Source organism: Protopterus annectens, chromosome 4.part1 (assembly GCF_019279795.1).
Source record: "Protopterus annectens isolate FY-2018-M chromosome 4.part1, PAN1.0, whole genome shotgun sequence".
NCBI classification, from domain to species: domain Eukaryota; kingdom Metazoa; phylum Chordata; order Ceratodontiformes; family Protopteridae; genus Protopterus; species Protopterus annectens.
In genome coordinates, this window is record NC_056734.1 from 772,098,223 (window position 1) to 772,114,680 (window position 16,458).

The 16,458-nt window shown below is 45.4% G+C and overlaps 1 protein-coding gene across 1 annotated transcript in view; it reads left to right on the forward strand.

Annotated features, from left to right (window-relative positions):
- The window catches only part of DHX36 (DEAH-box helicase 36), a gene marked incomplete in the record, with an annotated part of 1,900,459 nt that overhangs the window by 538,459 nt on the left and 1,345,542 nt on the right, over positions 1 to 16,458 (forward strand). Inside the window, 1 exon segment of the mRNA XM_044070516.1 lies at positions 13,459 to 13,514. Coding sequence (XP_043926451.1) covers positions 13,459 to 13,514 — 56 coding nt within the window.

The window sequence follows — 16,458 nt, forward strand, 5'->3', positions numbered from 1 at the left end:
ATGTACATAGACAGCTACGCTACTACTTGGACAGAACAAAAATAGCAGAAAAGACTGACCAACTTTTGTAGCCTATGCAACAGGAAGGGAAGGAAAAGCTATTTCCAAACAGACAATCTCCAAATGGATAGGAAATTGCATACGATACTGTTACTCCTTCCATGGAAAACCAATTCCACAGAACATAAGACCTCATTCTACAAGGGCAACAGCCACTACCACAGCCTTCTTACGAGGAGTGGCAACCAAAGACATTATTGAGGCGGCTACTTGGACCTCCGTGCATACATTTGCCAAGCATTATAATTTGCCTCTATATTCCAGATCCCGAGCAGGGTTTGCCACTGCTGTACTGCAAGGGATCCTAAACACACCATAATCTACTTTTATCCTCCTCCCTAGTTGGCTATGGTATTCTACCCACTTGTTATGACTGCAGATGCATCCATGAAGGACATAGTACAGTTTTGTACCTACCATAAATGTAGATGTCCGAACTGGATAGCATCTGCAGTCAGAGTTACCCTCCCTCCTTCCCTCTGTGGTACTCCTAGGGTGTTTACCCTCCTAATAGCTAGCTGTTGGGGGGGAGTCTTTTATGGTGTATTTGTTTGTATATATGTACATATATGCTTATTGTTGTGTTTACCTCTATCTATTTGGAAACATTGGCATCTATCCAAATTTTTAGCCTGCAAGAGGGCTACTGGCATCTGGGGCAAGAAACACTGAGGAAAATGGCGTCGGCTGATGCTTTTATACCCGAAGACCAACAGAGATGACGTCGGAAGGAGTGCGACATCAGCCGAAGCCGGACCCGGACTTTGGAATCCGGCCGACTGCAGGGCTGCCTGACGACAGGACAACCCACTTGTTATGACTGCAGATGCTATCCAGTTCGGACATCTACATTTATGGTAGGTACAAAACTGTACTTTTGGAGATACATTTATCCCCTCCAGTGTTTTCAGGAAAGCCATGTGAGGTTCCTGAGTTTGTGAGGGTGGCCTGTAACATGCTACAATTTGCAGAGCAGTCTTGCCTATGGTTAATTGCACCTGGATGGTCTCCGATGCATCGTGCGTTGCCACCAGTCTTGAGGTGTGGGTGTCCTTGATGAATATGGATACCCCCCCTCCTTTCTTGGTATTGTCCGGATTTTGGGGCGGAGCATGATATGAGGTAAAACCTGTTAGTGCTGGGGTGCTCTCAGGAGCCTTGAACCAGGTTTCTGTCTCAGCACAGACATCAGTGTTCTCCATACTGAGAAGGGCCTCGAGTGCGTGCATTTTGAGATTTAGACTTCTGGCATTGAGCAGCATTACCCTTAGTTTTTTCCTTTTTGTGTTCTAGGGTGGTAGGTTTAGAATTTGAGCCTTGCCTAAAAGGCACTATGGGGTGGCAAGAGCCTTTGCCAATATCCGGAATCCCAGGGGTGACAGGTGCAAGCCGTCCCTTGCGAAGCAGCGTGGCTTGTCCAGCATGTCATCCCAGGCAGACAGACATTGGATCCCCTTTGAATGACACCAGAGTTTAAGCCAATTGTTAAAGCTGATCATCTTATCTCTGTATTGTGGCATCATTCTTGGTGAAGGTAGGATACTGCTCAAGGTCAGGGTCATACCTGCCTGGGCTACATAATCAGAGGGCTCCTCAATGTCTCTTTTCATGTAGTCCAAGGTGGTACGTCTCAGGTCGTTTACACCAGCGTGGACAATGACTGAGTCGTATTTGTACCTTGTACCTGCTGTTGAGAGACCTGAGTGCTTGCGTTATGTGGCGGATTCTAGCGCCCGACAGGCAGCTTACTGTAACTCTCTCCTTACTCAGTCTGGTGGCGGCGTCAGTGTGTCTGACTATGGAGTCACCAATGACTAGTGTGTCTGGCATTGTGTTTGGCCTTAAGGGCTGTGACTGTTTGACACTCTGACTGTGAGGTCTATGTGTTGCAGGTGTTGTGTTCTGAGGTGGTGGTTGTTTGGGTGTCTGCTTTGGTGGCCTCTGCTGTTTTGGTAGATTTTGATCAGAGCCTCAGTATGTCTTTGTGTGTTTATGTGTATGATTTGAGGTTGTGATGGTACTATGTGAGACTGGGTCTATAGTGTGTGTGGTAACCTTCTCCTCCTGTCTGGTCTTGCCAGTCCTATGTTGAGAGAGCTCAGCCTCCAGTTTGGCTGTATAGTTGCATCTCTCGCATGTAGTTGTGTTTTATGGGAGGAGGAGAGGGTTGTCTGTGTACATGAGGCAATTGTAACATTGCCTCAATATTCCCAGGTTCACCAGCTGAGCAGGAGAGGACACTAGCAACTGATCCCTCGACATGCTAGAAGGAATAGACAAAAAAACTTTAAAAGAGATTCCGAGGGATGTGGGTGTCCGAGAAATGGGGTTCGCCTTTTTGGGGTACTATCTATAAAAAGAGTGCTGTATCACGGTGATAAGTACTGTAGGAGCAAGTGCTAGGTTTGACAGATACAGGACAGGGTGTGGACATTTTATTTCTAGCATTGTCCTTTTCAGGGCTCAGCCTCCCTCTCTCTGCTGGCAGGAAAGCTATGAAGGGCTTTGCACTCAAGCTTGGCTTTCAGGCTGCTCATCTTGAGCTGCTTGACAATTTGGATGAGTGGAATGTGCCCTGAAGTTTTGGATGCTAGCCACCTGTTCTGTCCTTGGCAGGATACAACCCATGTACCTAAGGGTACTGTAGCAGTGATCATTCAAACATCTGCTATTATGGCAAGATGAACTTACACAGCTGTACTTTTTCTACATGAAACTATCCCTGAAATTACCAGGTAAAACTGTTAGCGTGGAACAACTACTTTATGCTTTGAGGAGCATAGAGCAACTAGTTTGAGAGCTGATGAGCAATACCTTAAATTTAGTTTATGTAATCTGGTCTAGTTTCTAATCCCAGAAGCACCCTTAGCTAGCCCTCTGTTAACCCCTCACGCTGCACACCCTTGCAGCTCACCTAATAAAGGACCTGGTATCATAGATAGGCACTTTAGCAAAATTCTTCCCAGCCAGTGGTGGATATAGGTACCTTGAGACAGTATAGCAGTTGTCGCATGTTCATTGACAACCACTTAATCCTTAAAGGAATAGATGCAATACATGAGAGAGAGATGTATATACAGACTATCACTGGAGACAAAACTTTTGCATACAAGCATACTTAATCAGTTTGTCAGAAAAATGAATGCTACACCCATCACACACCTCACACAGACCAACTTTTGCTGAGGCACTTAAATGTAATCTTCCAAACTACAAAGACCTCACAGACATTCCACCTGCAAAAATTATCCTCAGCAGACTCAAACACACACAACAGAAGGAACACCTGACAATACAGAATCAACCACAAAGCCCATAAGGAAACCCAATACACTACCCAGGACTCTAATCTTAGGGGACTCCATTGTATGATATGCTGCTGCCCCACTTACCAGGCTGAACAAAGAAGGTAACGATCAGTTGCTTGTCAGGAGCCAGGGTGCCAGTTTACACATGCATGCAAGTCTTTGTAGCCAGGTGCCAGTATGATTCAGTCATAGTCTATGTAGATGTAAATTACCTTAGATGTACCTCCCTGGACTATATGAAGAAATATTGTGGACCTCTCAAACTGTGTCTCAGGCTGGTATGTGCCTAGCATTGAGCAGCTATCATCACCAAGGATGATGCCACAATGCGAGAAAAATGTGATTGCCTTCAGTAAGTGGTTTAATTTCTGGTGTCATTTTAAGGGGATATAGTATTTGTCAGCATGGGAGGATATGATTAACAAACCACATTGCTTTGTCAAGGGTGGTCTGCACCTGCTCCCCCAGGCTTTTGAATATTGGCAAAAACTTTGCCTAAAGAAGGTTCTGTGGAAGAAGATAATGGCTCATTGAAAACTTTTTGACATAGCAAAATCAACCCAAGGAAATCTAAAGATGTTTCTGCTCAATGCCAATGCCAGGAGTTTAAACAAGAAGTTCCACTGCTCATGTTGGAGAATGCAGACATCTGCTCGGTTACAGAGACGTGGTTTAAAGCCATAGAATGTACCCTGGCACTGCTTGGCTTCAGTGCATTCCACAAATTTAACTAGCAACTGCACAGACTGGGACTAAAGGTGGATGTGTCAATGTACATCAGTAATGAGCATATTTGTAGGTTGGTTAAACAGGATATTTTTCCTCAGTTTCTCGACGTACAGATTGCCATAGATAAAGTCCTATGCCATATCCTGGCACCCATGAAACCAAGAGCCTGTACTTAACCCTACTGGAGACCCTCACCTTTCAACTAATTACCATACTCATGGGTGACTCTGGTTACCTTTCTAAAGACTAGGAATGGCCTCAAGTTTCCAGGCACAAAGATCCCAGGACTTTGTAAACACAAACACCATGACCATATAGTGTATACACCCCAGTAAAGGTACAAACCAATTGGACCTAAAACTCACAAAATATGGGAGAATGCTGCCCTCCCCCACCACCACCACCTCCCAGTGTCATCTTCTCTCTGGTAAGGTCAGATCACAAAAATGTCTCCTCAGAAACCAAAATTAATTTGGTAACCCTAGTAAATCCTGTAATAGTTGGAAACTATTCCAAAGCAAACCACCTTTTATTAAGTGATAACCTGTCAAAATTCCAAACCCAGGTATCAAAGTAACTTAAGCTGAATTGTTTATAGACTGTCTTCAGCCATGTGAATGGTTGCAGAGAGGCTGCTGTCCCTATCAGAAAAAAGCCTAAGACAAATTCAAAAATATTCCACACTGGTGGAATTTATAAATTAAACAGGTCTACAAGAAAAGAAAGCCGTAGCTAAAATTAGGAAGTGTAGCACCCAGTGAGAGAAAACTGTCTCATCAAACAAAATAAACTAAGGGGGCTTATTAAGTTCAAAAAGGTTAACTTTTAGGTAAAGATAGCTCCGTAGGCCATGGACAACCATAAGGCCTCCTTTGACTTATGTCAGAAACCTCAAAGGCAGCACACAACAGTTTGCTGAACTGGTTGTAAACAGAGCCATGTTCATGGAACTAGGAGATTTAGCAAATCTACAGGCTGATAAATTTAGTTCCAGTCTTAAACCCCCACTCGCTCCCAGCCACCCCTGAGAAATACCATCAAATACAACTCCTGCAGCTGTCAGTAGCAAGCAGATCCTGGGTGTGCTTTGTAAAGCCAAAAACACTTCTCAATGGGCCCTGATAATATCCCAGGTTGCTTCCTGAATAGCCTGAAATATGACCTATCAGGGCCACTTGAGTCACTCTTCAACTCCAGCCTCCAAACAGGCTTTGTGCTATGGGAATAGAGGACTGCATCTGTCATCCACCTACACAAGAGCAGACCTTCGACTGATCCTGGGAACTATAGACCCAAGGCCATAGAAATGATTAACAATGACCTTGGAAACCTTCAGACACTGGGCCCAAAGCAGTTTTGTTTTATCAAAGGTAGGTTGTGCATACAAAACCTGGTGATAAAATACCCCTAAGATACTAACTTCTTGCATGAAGGTCTAACACAGACAAATGACTGGTGTCAAAGCCACAACTTAAAACTCAGTGCCAAAAAATGCAAAGCAGTAGTACCTTTTACGGAGTCTGCCACCCTAGTAAAGTATGTAAATGATAAGACACCCCTAGGAGTAGATGCCAGTAGTCTAGGATTTTGAGACACATGTAGATAGCAACCTGACTTTTAACCAACATATGTCTATGGTAGTTAAAAAATCATTCTGTAGCCCTTAATTTATTTGTTATCGGCATGGTGTTTGGGTCTACAGAAGTCATTGCCACTGTATTCATCTGTCATCAGACCCATCATTGAGAGTAATGCCCTTTTCGGTTTGTACCTAATGAGGCATATGCAGCAACTGGAACATCTTCAGAGGTTCCTCACAAAAAGAAAACAGGTTGTAAACACAATGTCCATTGTGGATTGCTTCACAGCCTTATCTCTATACTCCGTTTCCTGCAGACTGCTTAGAGGCATTCTACACCTAGCATACAAGGCATTCCTGGATCCCGCTTTGATGCATCCTTTGCATATCTGCAAAATGAACAGCATTAGAGTTCCCATTCTGTGGAATAGGCTTCCTGTCTGTGAAGCAGAGCCCTTCCCTAACCCTATTCAAGTATAATCTGGATCGGTGGATGGAAAATCAGAAATTCACGCCTTGTCTGGCACCTATGTCTCTGGACCGAAGCAACCATTATGTCATGCCTTTGGTAACGTGCAGGCCTTATAATAACATCTAAGGTGCAGTAACTTCATGCGGCATTTGAGTTGCATGGCAAGGCTTATAAAGGCCTTAGTGGTTGTTAGCCTAGTATATACCTAAGAAAAGCTTTTGGTAGTACTGATTTTATGTGAAAGTTTAATGTACCTACCAGAGTTCCGCAGAATTTATGCATGTGACCAGTGATTTTTGTTCCTTAGGGTTGAGTTATTACTGCTAAAATTTCTATCCAGAAATGAAGACTGGTAAAGTGGTGAAGCCTAAATGCTGTTTAGTATTACAGTGACTACAACTCAGATTTTCAGTTATACTAAGTACACTTTGTTCTTTTCGAATTCAGGGTGCAGTTGTCATTTGTTTCTGCCCTTCATGACTTTGTGAAGAGCAGTAAAATGTGCCAGCATCACCTTGTGAAACATGATGTCCTTCAAGGATGCATCTGCAGTCATCACATATGGGTTGTCCTGCCACAGGCAGCCCTTCGGTCGGCCGGATTCTAAAGTCTGGGTCCGGCGTCGGCTGATGTCGCACTTTCCCCGACGTCAGAGCGCCTGGGGTATAAAAGCATCAGCCGACGCCGTCTTCCTCAGTCTTTCTTGCCGCGTGGTGCCCGAAGCAGAAGCAGTTCGCAAGTGCCGGTCAGCCAGCTCCTGTAATTCAGCTACCGAAGACTTCAAAAAGCTAAGTACCCCGTTGGGGACTCTTTCTTGCCTCAGCCGATGTCAGATAAAGTTAATAATTGTTTAACTTGTGGGAAACAAATACCTCATAAGGATTTCCACTCTTACTGCCTCCCTTGCCTAGGCCCAGACCACGACGTCTGGGCCTGTTCAGCCTGTGCTTCCTTCAACCGACGCACTCTTAGACGTCGGACGGAGTTTGCAGAGGAATTTTTTGGGGCTAGTTTTTCATATAAGATGCCGTCGGAAACTCCGACTTCACATTTAATTAAGAAACGGAAGGACAAGGACCGACACACGCGGGCCGCGGTTTCGGCTGAAACCACGGCCAGGCCTACCGCGAGTGTCTCGGCTGAAACCGAGTCCTTGGTACTTCCAATTACCGAAACCGCTCAACCGACTACCTCAGCCCCTGAGGCCCCGGCTGAGTCTGTTATAGAATTTCCAACAGAAACTGGTGTCCTGGAACCTTCCGACACCATTCCTTTAGACAAATCTACACCAGCACGTGGTGCAGCCAGGCCTCCTGCATCCATGTCCATTAAGGCATTCTCCAGGGCTAAAGCTGCTAAACTCTCAAAAGCTTTGCCTCCCAAGGTTATCCCTCAGGGACCCTCTACTGGTTCACAGATTCTAAGCTTAGCAGAGGATCTTATCTCCTTAATTAGGGGCTCTCAACCTCATCCGGACAGGGGCTCTCAACCTCCTCCAGACAAAAGGCCCAGGGTTGAGCCCTCTGATCCCCACTCCTCAGATGAGGCCTCTGATGACTCTACTCTCTCCGACCACCAGGAGGAGGCTTTTTCAGCCTACGAGGATTCTGATGCAGAAGAATCTATTCCCTCGGCCTCCCCTCCTGAAGAGTTTTCCTTTGGGGAGACACTACACACTATGAGAGAGCATTTCCAATGGCAGGGCCAGGCATTCTCTGATTCCAGGAAAAGATTAAGGACTTTTTTACATTTGCCTCAGCATAGACCTTTAGCTATTCCTCTTGTTTTAAATGTCATTGATGATGTGTACTCTGACTCTAGCACAACCCCTGATTCCCTCCCTCCGGCTCCTGCCAAACCCGATAGGTACTACAGGGTCCCGGACTCACATCTTTACCTTTGCAAGGCCCACTCTGCTGATCCCGAAACTATTTCCCAGGGCCCTAAAGGGGTTGCAGCTGCCACTGCTAAAAATCCTCTCCCCTCTGAAAGGAGTCCAGAGCTTTAGAGAGATGGGCTAAAAAAGTGTATACTTCTGCTATTCTTTCTATGAGGGCATTAAATTGTCAATTTCATATGATACAGTACCAAGAGTATTTGTTGGATGAATTGCATAAAAAACTGTCTTCACCTGACCCCCTAGACCGCAAATCACTTCAGGATCTGGTACATAACTCACAACAGGTTAGCAACCATTTCTTGCAATGTGGTTATGATGCATTGGAAGCTTCATGTAGGTCAGCTATGACTGGCGCAGTCATACGTAGGCATGCTTGGCTGAAGGAACAATCTCTGCCAGACCATGTTAAAGCAAAGCTTCTGGATGCTCCACTGGAAAAACAAAAGTTATTTGGCTCCACGGCTCAGGAGGTCCTAAAGAAATTTGAAGAAAAGGCAAAATCTGTACAAACAGTCAAAGATTTTCTCCAAGTACAACCACCAAGATTCAGCAGGAATTGGCCTTCCAAGAATTGGTCCTTTCCAGACACAGAGAGGTTTCAGAGAGGCAAGAACAGGCGTGCCAGAGGTAGAGGGCAAGCTAGAGGCTCCTACAGAGGACGTCAATGGCAACCTCCCAACCAGAGAGGTAATGCAGGACCTTCAACTGCTGCACAAGGACAGGCTCAATGACTTTACTTTGACACCAAACCAGGGCTCAATTGGAAGCACCTTTGGGCGGAAAGCTTTTTTTATTCTCAGAAAATTGGCACAGTATTACAAGGGACAAATGGACACTACAAATAATAGACAAAGGATACAGGTTCCATTTCCACACATTACCAAAAAGAAAAGGCATGCCAGACCTGCCACCGAATCAAAGGGCAGAGGCTTTGAAACAAATTTCCAGCTTAATGCAAATGAAAGCTATAGAAAAGGTTCCTCTCTCAGAACAAGGCCAAGGATTTTATTCCAGACTATTCCTTGTTCCAAGAAAAGAAAAACAATGGAGGCCTATTCTCGACTTGTCCGCACTGAATACTTATCTCATTGTGCCAAAGTTCAAAATGCTGACTCTACAGCAGCTCCTTCCCATGCTGGGCAAGGGGTTTTGGCTGGTAACTCTAGACCTCAAGGAGGCATACCTGCATGTCCCTATCAGACAATGTTGCAGAAGACACCTCAGATTTCTTGCAGGGTCAGAGCATTATCAATTCTCAGCATTGCCCTTTGGCTTATCTACTGTGCCCAGAGTATTCACGAAATGCCTGGCATCAGTAATTGCACACTGCAGACTTCAGGGGATTCAAATATGCCCATATCTGGACGACTGCCTTATACAAGCGGACAGCCAACAAACTTTGGTAAAACACTTGAATTATGCCATCCACCTACTTCAGGCCTTGGGATAAACAGTCAACTTTCACAAATCAAGACTTGTTCCATCCCAAAGAATAACTTTTCTGGGTGCAAATCTAGATACAACCACGCAAATGGCCTTCCTCACTGAAGAAAAACAAAGTCAACTACCAGATTACTTCAAAAATCTGACAAGACAAACCCAGCTGACTGCAAGGAAAATCCTGCAGGCCCTGGGTTACATGGCTGCTTGCATCCTTCTGATTCCGCAAGCAAGACTACATATGAGGAAACTACAATGGTACCTAAGGAGTTTATGGACTCAGCACAGTCACAGCCTGGAAACTTTGATACCACTCATTCCATGCCTTCAAAAGGAATTTCTGTGGTGGGCTCAAGCAAGCCAGTCAAACAGGGGTCTGCCTTTCAGCAAACCAATAGCCAGCCAAACCATTACAACAGATGCTTCAGACCACGGATGGGGAGCGCACATGGAGGGCAGATGCATTCAAGGTCTGTGGTCACAAAAAGAGCTACGCATGCACATAAACCAAAAGGAAATGCTGGCAGTGATACATGCAGTCAAAGCCTTCAAACCCTTTCTGCATCAAGGCCATCTGCTAATAAGGATAGACAACACCACGGTTATGTGGTACATAAACAAGCAAGGAGGCACCCATTCCTATCCTCTTTGCAGGCTGGCAATGAATCTATGGGAACTTTCCTTGAAACTCAATATACAGCTACAATCCCAGTTTGTGCCAGGGAAAGACAATATACTGGCGGACAGCTTAAGCAAAAATATCATGGATGCACACGAATGGATGCTGCACCCAGACATATTTCTACAGATAACACAATCATGGGGGAGGCCGGACATAGATCTTTTTGCCTCCCCCCACAATCATCAACTGAAGAAATTCTGCTCAAGGACATACCACCCACAAGCATGGAAAGTGGACACCCTCTCTTTCAGCTGGAGAACTCTTGCAGTGTATGCATTTCCACCTCTCCCATTAATAACCAAGGTTTTACTGAAGATCAGGACAGAGCAGCCAAAAGTGATTCTGATAGCCCCGGACTGGCCAAGACAGCACTGGTACCCACTGTTAAAGAGCATGTCACGCACAAAACCATGGCCTCTTCCTCTATGGCCACTTCTACTGACACAGCACAATTACAAAACTCTGCATTCCAACCTGAAAACCTTGCAACTAACAGCCTGGAAAATACCTTGACTCCTCCTCAGGATAAGCTATCCCAGAGAGTGAAAGATATTATTATGGAAGCTCGCCGGCCTTCCACAAGAAAGGCATATTCAGCAAAATGGAAAAGATTTCACATTTGGAACACCACAAAGGGCCTAGATGCGACAGTGATGAACATGGCACATATCCTGGAATACTTAGCAGAAATGTTCCACAATGGCCTGTCTTACTCTTCCATTAAAATTCATGCTTCAGCAATTTCAGCAGAGTACAATACTGATCCACCTGTCTTCTCTCATCCTCTCCTAAGACAGTTTCTAAGAGGAATCAAAAACATCAATCCTCCAAGGAAACCACCTCTCCCTACTTGGGACCTTAACTTCGTGTTGGAAAAACTAACACTGCCTCCCTTTGAACCAGCAGCATCTGCAGAACCACAGTTCCTGTCTTGGAAGACTGCCTTCCTTCTGGCCATAACCTCAGCAAGAAGAGTATCTGAGTTACAGGCCCTTATGGCAGTACATCCATTTCTTATTTTTCATCAGGACAGAGTTTCACTGAGAACCAATCCTACATTTATGCCAAAGGTGGTATCCAGGGTTTCATTAAACCAAGCTACCTTCTTTCCAAATCCACAAAACAAAGGGGAGAGACGTCTGCACACCCTGGACATACACAGACAGTTGCGCTACTACTTGGACAGAACTAAAAATTACAGAAAAACTGACCAGCTGTTGGTAGCATATGCTGCTGGTACGCAAGGGAAAGCAATTTCCAAACAGACAATTTCAAAATGGATAGGGAATCGCATTCGTTTTTGTTACTCCTTTCATGGAAAAACTGTGCCAGCTAACATCAGACCTCATTCCACGAGAGCCACAGCCACCTCCACAGCCTTCTTAAGAGGGGTGTCTACCAAGGACATTTTAGAAGCTGCTACATGGAGCTCCGTGCATACATTTGCCAAGCATTACAATTTACCTTTATATTCCAGATCCAGAGCAGGCTTTTCTACGGCAGTCCTGAAGGGCATTTTAGCTACACCATCCTTTTCATAGTTCCTCCACCCCCAGATTGGCTATGGTATTCTACCCATATGTGATGACTGCAGATGCATCCTTGAAGGGACATAGTACAGTTTTGTACCTACCATAAATGTAGATGTCCGATAGGTATGCATCTGCAGTCAGGTTTACCCTCCCTCCTTCCCCTCTGTGGTATTTCTTGGGTACTTACCCCTCTTATAGCTAGCTGGGGGGATCTGTTATGGTGTATTTGTTTTTATATTACTGTGCATGTTTGGATTTTTAAATGCATCTCTCCAAATTTAGCCTTCCTTAGAGGGCACCTGGCATCTGGGGCAAGAAAAACTGAGGAAGATGGCGTCGGCTGATGCTTTTATACCCCAGGCGCTCTGACGTCGGGGAAAGTGCAACATCAGCCGACGCCGGACCCAGACTTTGGAATCCGGCCGACCGAAGGGCTGCCTGAGGCAGGACAAACCCATATGTGATGACTGCAGATGCATACCTATCGGACATCTACATTTATGGTAGGTACAAAACTGTACTTTCTTAAGAGTTTCAGCAGCTTCATCCACCTTTGAAACAAATTCATCCTCCTAGCGAAATTAACTTTAACTGAAATGCTTACCTGTTCTTATTTCATTTTGCAGTGCATCTCAAATGTCCTCATTTCTGTCATTGCCTCTGCCCACAGGATCTTGGATCTATAAACCAAGGAACATAAGGTACCATATTGAACAAGTCCCCATTAAGACTGACATTTCCTCAGGAGAATGCTGTCAAAATGTTTTTCCACATTCTGTGTGGGGACAAACAAGGGTAGAATAAACCCTTCACACCATGGTTGTGCACCACCAGCTCATATTGTACCTGAAATAAGTATATGAGTTTATAAAGCAAGAGCTGCTGCTAGTGCCTTTGTTTTTTGGGAGGAAAGTGGGAATCTGCATTCACATACCCTCTCCAAGTAGAATGCCATTTGCATTATGTTTTTCAGTTAAATAGCATCCCACTGGTAAATGGCTCTGTTAAATGCCCCTTTGTCAGTGTCTGTGCTCACACTGTAGCTTGCTATAGTAGTCTACTTGTACACATGAATTTTAGCCACAGGCTGTTAGTTTACTCTTTCGCCAAACATTATTCAGTATGTTTTGACCTCAGGAGTTAAGTTTGATTTGGCACTTCTTGACTTCGTTTTTATTTTCTGCAATCTTCTAACTTCTCTTTTTCTGGGAACTTTTATTACTTGCCATTCTTCATAGTTGCAGGTTTATAAAGGAGGGCTTCAGTGTTAGCTTTAACAGATTTACAAAAGGACCAACCTTGGTGGGTCATAAATATCTTTGCACTGTCCCTGTAGCTGGGTGACTCATTCAGCAGTTACTGTTGGAGTTCCCTGAAAGTTGGGAAGGGATACATTTGCCAATTCCAGACTTTCAGTATTAGTATTGATTTATTGCAGGAAATATACTTGCTCTTTGATTAGATGTGAACTTGCAGAATAGAGAATTAGAAAAACAGTTCAGTTGCCACTCTTATAAAGGGTAGTACATTCTACTGACCACAGTAACTTCAGCTTAAAACAATTTCATAGTAGAGAAAGGAAGGATGGTTCTGTTGTAGAGCCTGCAAAACAAGTGGCTTTGTTGTAGCTTAAGTGATTATGGTAAGAACATGTTTTATGCTAGGTGCTTATTTAATGAACTGTTTGCTGACGTGAGTTATGTACATGCTTTATGAATTTGCATTGAAAATACTTTTTTTCTTTTTTCCTTTACAGATAAATTTATTATAATTCCTTTGCATTCATTGATGCCTACAGTGAATCAAACCCAGGTATAGTATAATGCTTTATATTCTCCCTCTTATTATTAAACTATCAGTTCTAAACTTGGGACTGCTGTTTAGCGCCAATGGATAATCATAGGTTTCTAGGTTTGCATTTGTGCTAGTTTTCCATTTAACTGGGAAATCCATTTGGATAGTATCTTGCTAAAACTCTAAACAACTCCTTCAGTCACTCCTGTCCTTTTAAATCTGTCATTGTCCCAGTTAGTACTATTCCATCCTGTAGTATGTCATGCCTGTCATTACAAAGTGTACCATGCACTTTCTTTGTCACCTAATAGAAAGCACCAGTTGGTCTTACCACATTCTCTTTGTTTAGGAGTTTCACTTTCTATCCAGCTGCATTGTCACTAGTTCAATTTATGCCCTTGCTTCCATAGTTACCACAGCCATCCAAAAGGAGACAAAAGAGCTTAATTTCTACTGAGATATCTATTTTAAAAGATGATCTTCCACTTTTCTCTGTGGCTGATAAATTCAACAAAGCTAGCACTATGGTTTACATCCTTTTCTGTCCATGTCTGTGATCATCTTTTTATTCACTCCTTTATCACCTGATCTGAAGTAGTTTACTTAATTTGTTCTTCAACCTGTAGGTGTTCGGATCCGAGACGGCAGCTTCACCAGCATCTGATCCGAGCTCCAAGCTCCTCCCCTTACCCATAATGCCCCTCCATCTCCTTCGATCTCGTTTGCTGTGGCTTAGCCTAGCATCGTGGTCTCGGAGCTCTAGGCGTGGTGAGTGTCTATGAAGTTATTTTTCGGAGTGAGTGAGTCTATTTTCTAATAGAGTTACATCAGGTTTTCTCTTCTTTCTTCCCCTACCTCGTTGAAAAAAGAAAGTTTGTTAGTGCAGTAGTTTCCTCTCTCCCCTCCTCGTTAGTCTGTATGTGTGCGTGGTTGGGTCGGTTAAAGACTAGTTCTTCCTTTTTTCTAGCATGGCTGAGCAGGCTAAACCTATTCTTAGGAAGTGCACAGTGTGTGGCCACAAGCTGTCCTCAGCTGATGTCCACACTCTGTGCGCTTAGGGGCCTCTCACCTGTCTGATTGTCCGATTTGTGCAGGCTTTAACTGTAGGGCCTTGAAAGACCACAAGGCCAAACTTATAAAGGGGCTACTTTCTGCGTCGCGGGTGGCTGTCCCCACAATTGCTGCAGTCACGGCTGTGACCATCTCTTCTCCCCCTTCATCCTCCTCCCACACCGGGACTCACCCTCCTGACAAGAGGCCTGTGGAAGGTGACATTTCTAAACAGGGTAGGCACAAGGTGAGGATGAGATCCCCAGACCAGTCGGGTCCATCGGGTCCTTCTCAAAAACTGCAGGCTTATTTCTGGGCCTAGCACTCCTCGTCTCTGGTCACCTAGATTTTCACCGAAGCCGGAGGAGCCTGGACCTTCATCTAGAGCTTCTGTGTACCACCATTCCAGGTCAGCATCAGTGGCCTCATCGTCTCACTCCACCAGAAGTTTAAGTGAAGTGGAGATGGACAAAATGATGCGAAGATTCATTCACATCCAGATGGGAGTCTTGCCAGCCCCCTCTCCCTCTGGAGCAGAGAGCTCGCTTCCTTTTTTCACTCCTATAACTCCTCTGATCCAACCCCCGGTATCGGAGTTTTTGGATCAGAGAGGTCTCGCAGTCGAGGGGGGGGGGGTAGGCGCTGATGGTACCTTGTACCTCGATGCCGGCCCTTACCTTGAGCATGTCTGATCCAACTAGTTCGGACCCGAGCAGGTCTTGGAGCTGTAGTCTGAGCGTTGGATCTGAGGTGGGGTTTCCATAGTCTCCAACCATGTCGGGTCATGGCCCTCCTTTGGCATCTCGACACCTGCAGGCTTGTCTCAAATTCCCCTGTCAGATCCGAAGAGAGCTGCTTCCTTACTAGTGTCCCAGGAGGCTCTCTCTCCTTCAGCATTCGATGTGATGGAAAGGGTTCTCTCGAGTGGGTCGAGACCCCTGACTAATTTCCTCCGATTCTGCCCCGACTCCCTTGGTTCTGGAAGTGAATTCGGCCATTTTGTCCCCTCAGGGACAGCCCTTGCTTGATGTAGCCCAGGCAGTTGCCCTTGCGGAACAATGGACAGTTTGCGAGTCCTGACCGGAGAGTCCCACCGAAGAGGCTCCTCGCAAACTTACGTGCAAAATGAGGCACTTGGACTCCTCCCCAGAGTTCCTCACAGAGGACACCGATTTGGAGGAAGGGGAAGGCTTCCCAGATCCCCCCCCCCACGATTTCTCCTTTGGAGAAGTCATGGAACTCTTGCGCCAAAGGGGGAGGTGGTCCGCCCCCAAACCTACCTCAATGAGTCAGTGTTTCTGGAGGCCTTCGGCACGGGCCCGTCTACTTCTTGGGTGCCCCCCCCTCCCGTGGATCCATTGATGGACCTTATCACCTTCCGGGCATGGAAGGAACCGGATACTGTGGAGCCAATTCCGAAACCTCCAGACAAGATCCTAAGTCCCCCTTCGAATAGGCCTAGTTGGAACAAAGGGTCCCCTGTAGACACTGTGGTGGTAGCAGCCACCACCAAGAAAGAACTAGCACAAGAAAGTTTTGCTGTCCATCCCCCCGACTGAGAATCCAGGACAATGGATCACCTAGGGAAGCGGGTGTATGCTTCAGCCACATTTTCTGTAAGGGCGCTGAATTATTTGTCACACGTTACCCAACTGCAGCGCAACCTTGTCAAAGAGCTAGCTGAGTCGTCCCTGGAGTTCATGTTGCCAGAGGATAAGCGCACATTCTCCATGCGGATGGCCACTCTAAAAGTGGTATCTAATACGTCCTTGTGCCTCCTTTCGCATGCCACTGAAGGAGAACAGCAAGGGCAGATGGGTCTGGAGCTGTCATGAGGCGACACGTTTGCCTCGGGCTGTGTCAGTTCACGAAGCCCTTTAAGGCATCATTTGCGAATGCCTCTTATGATGGT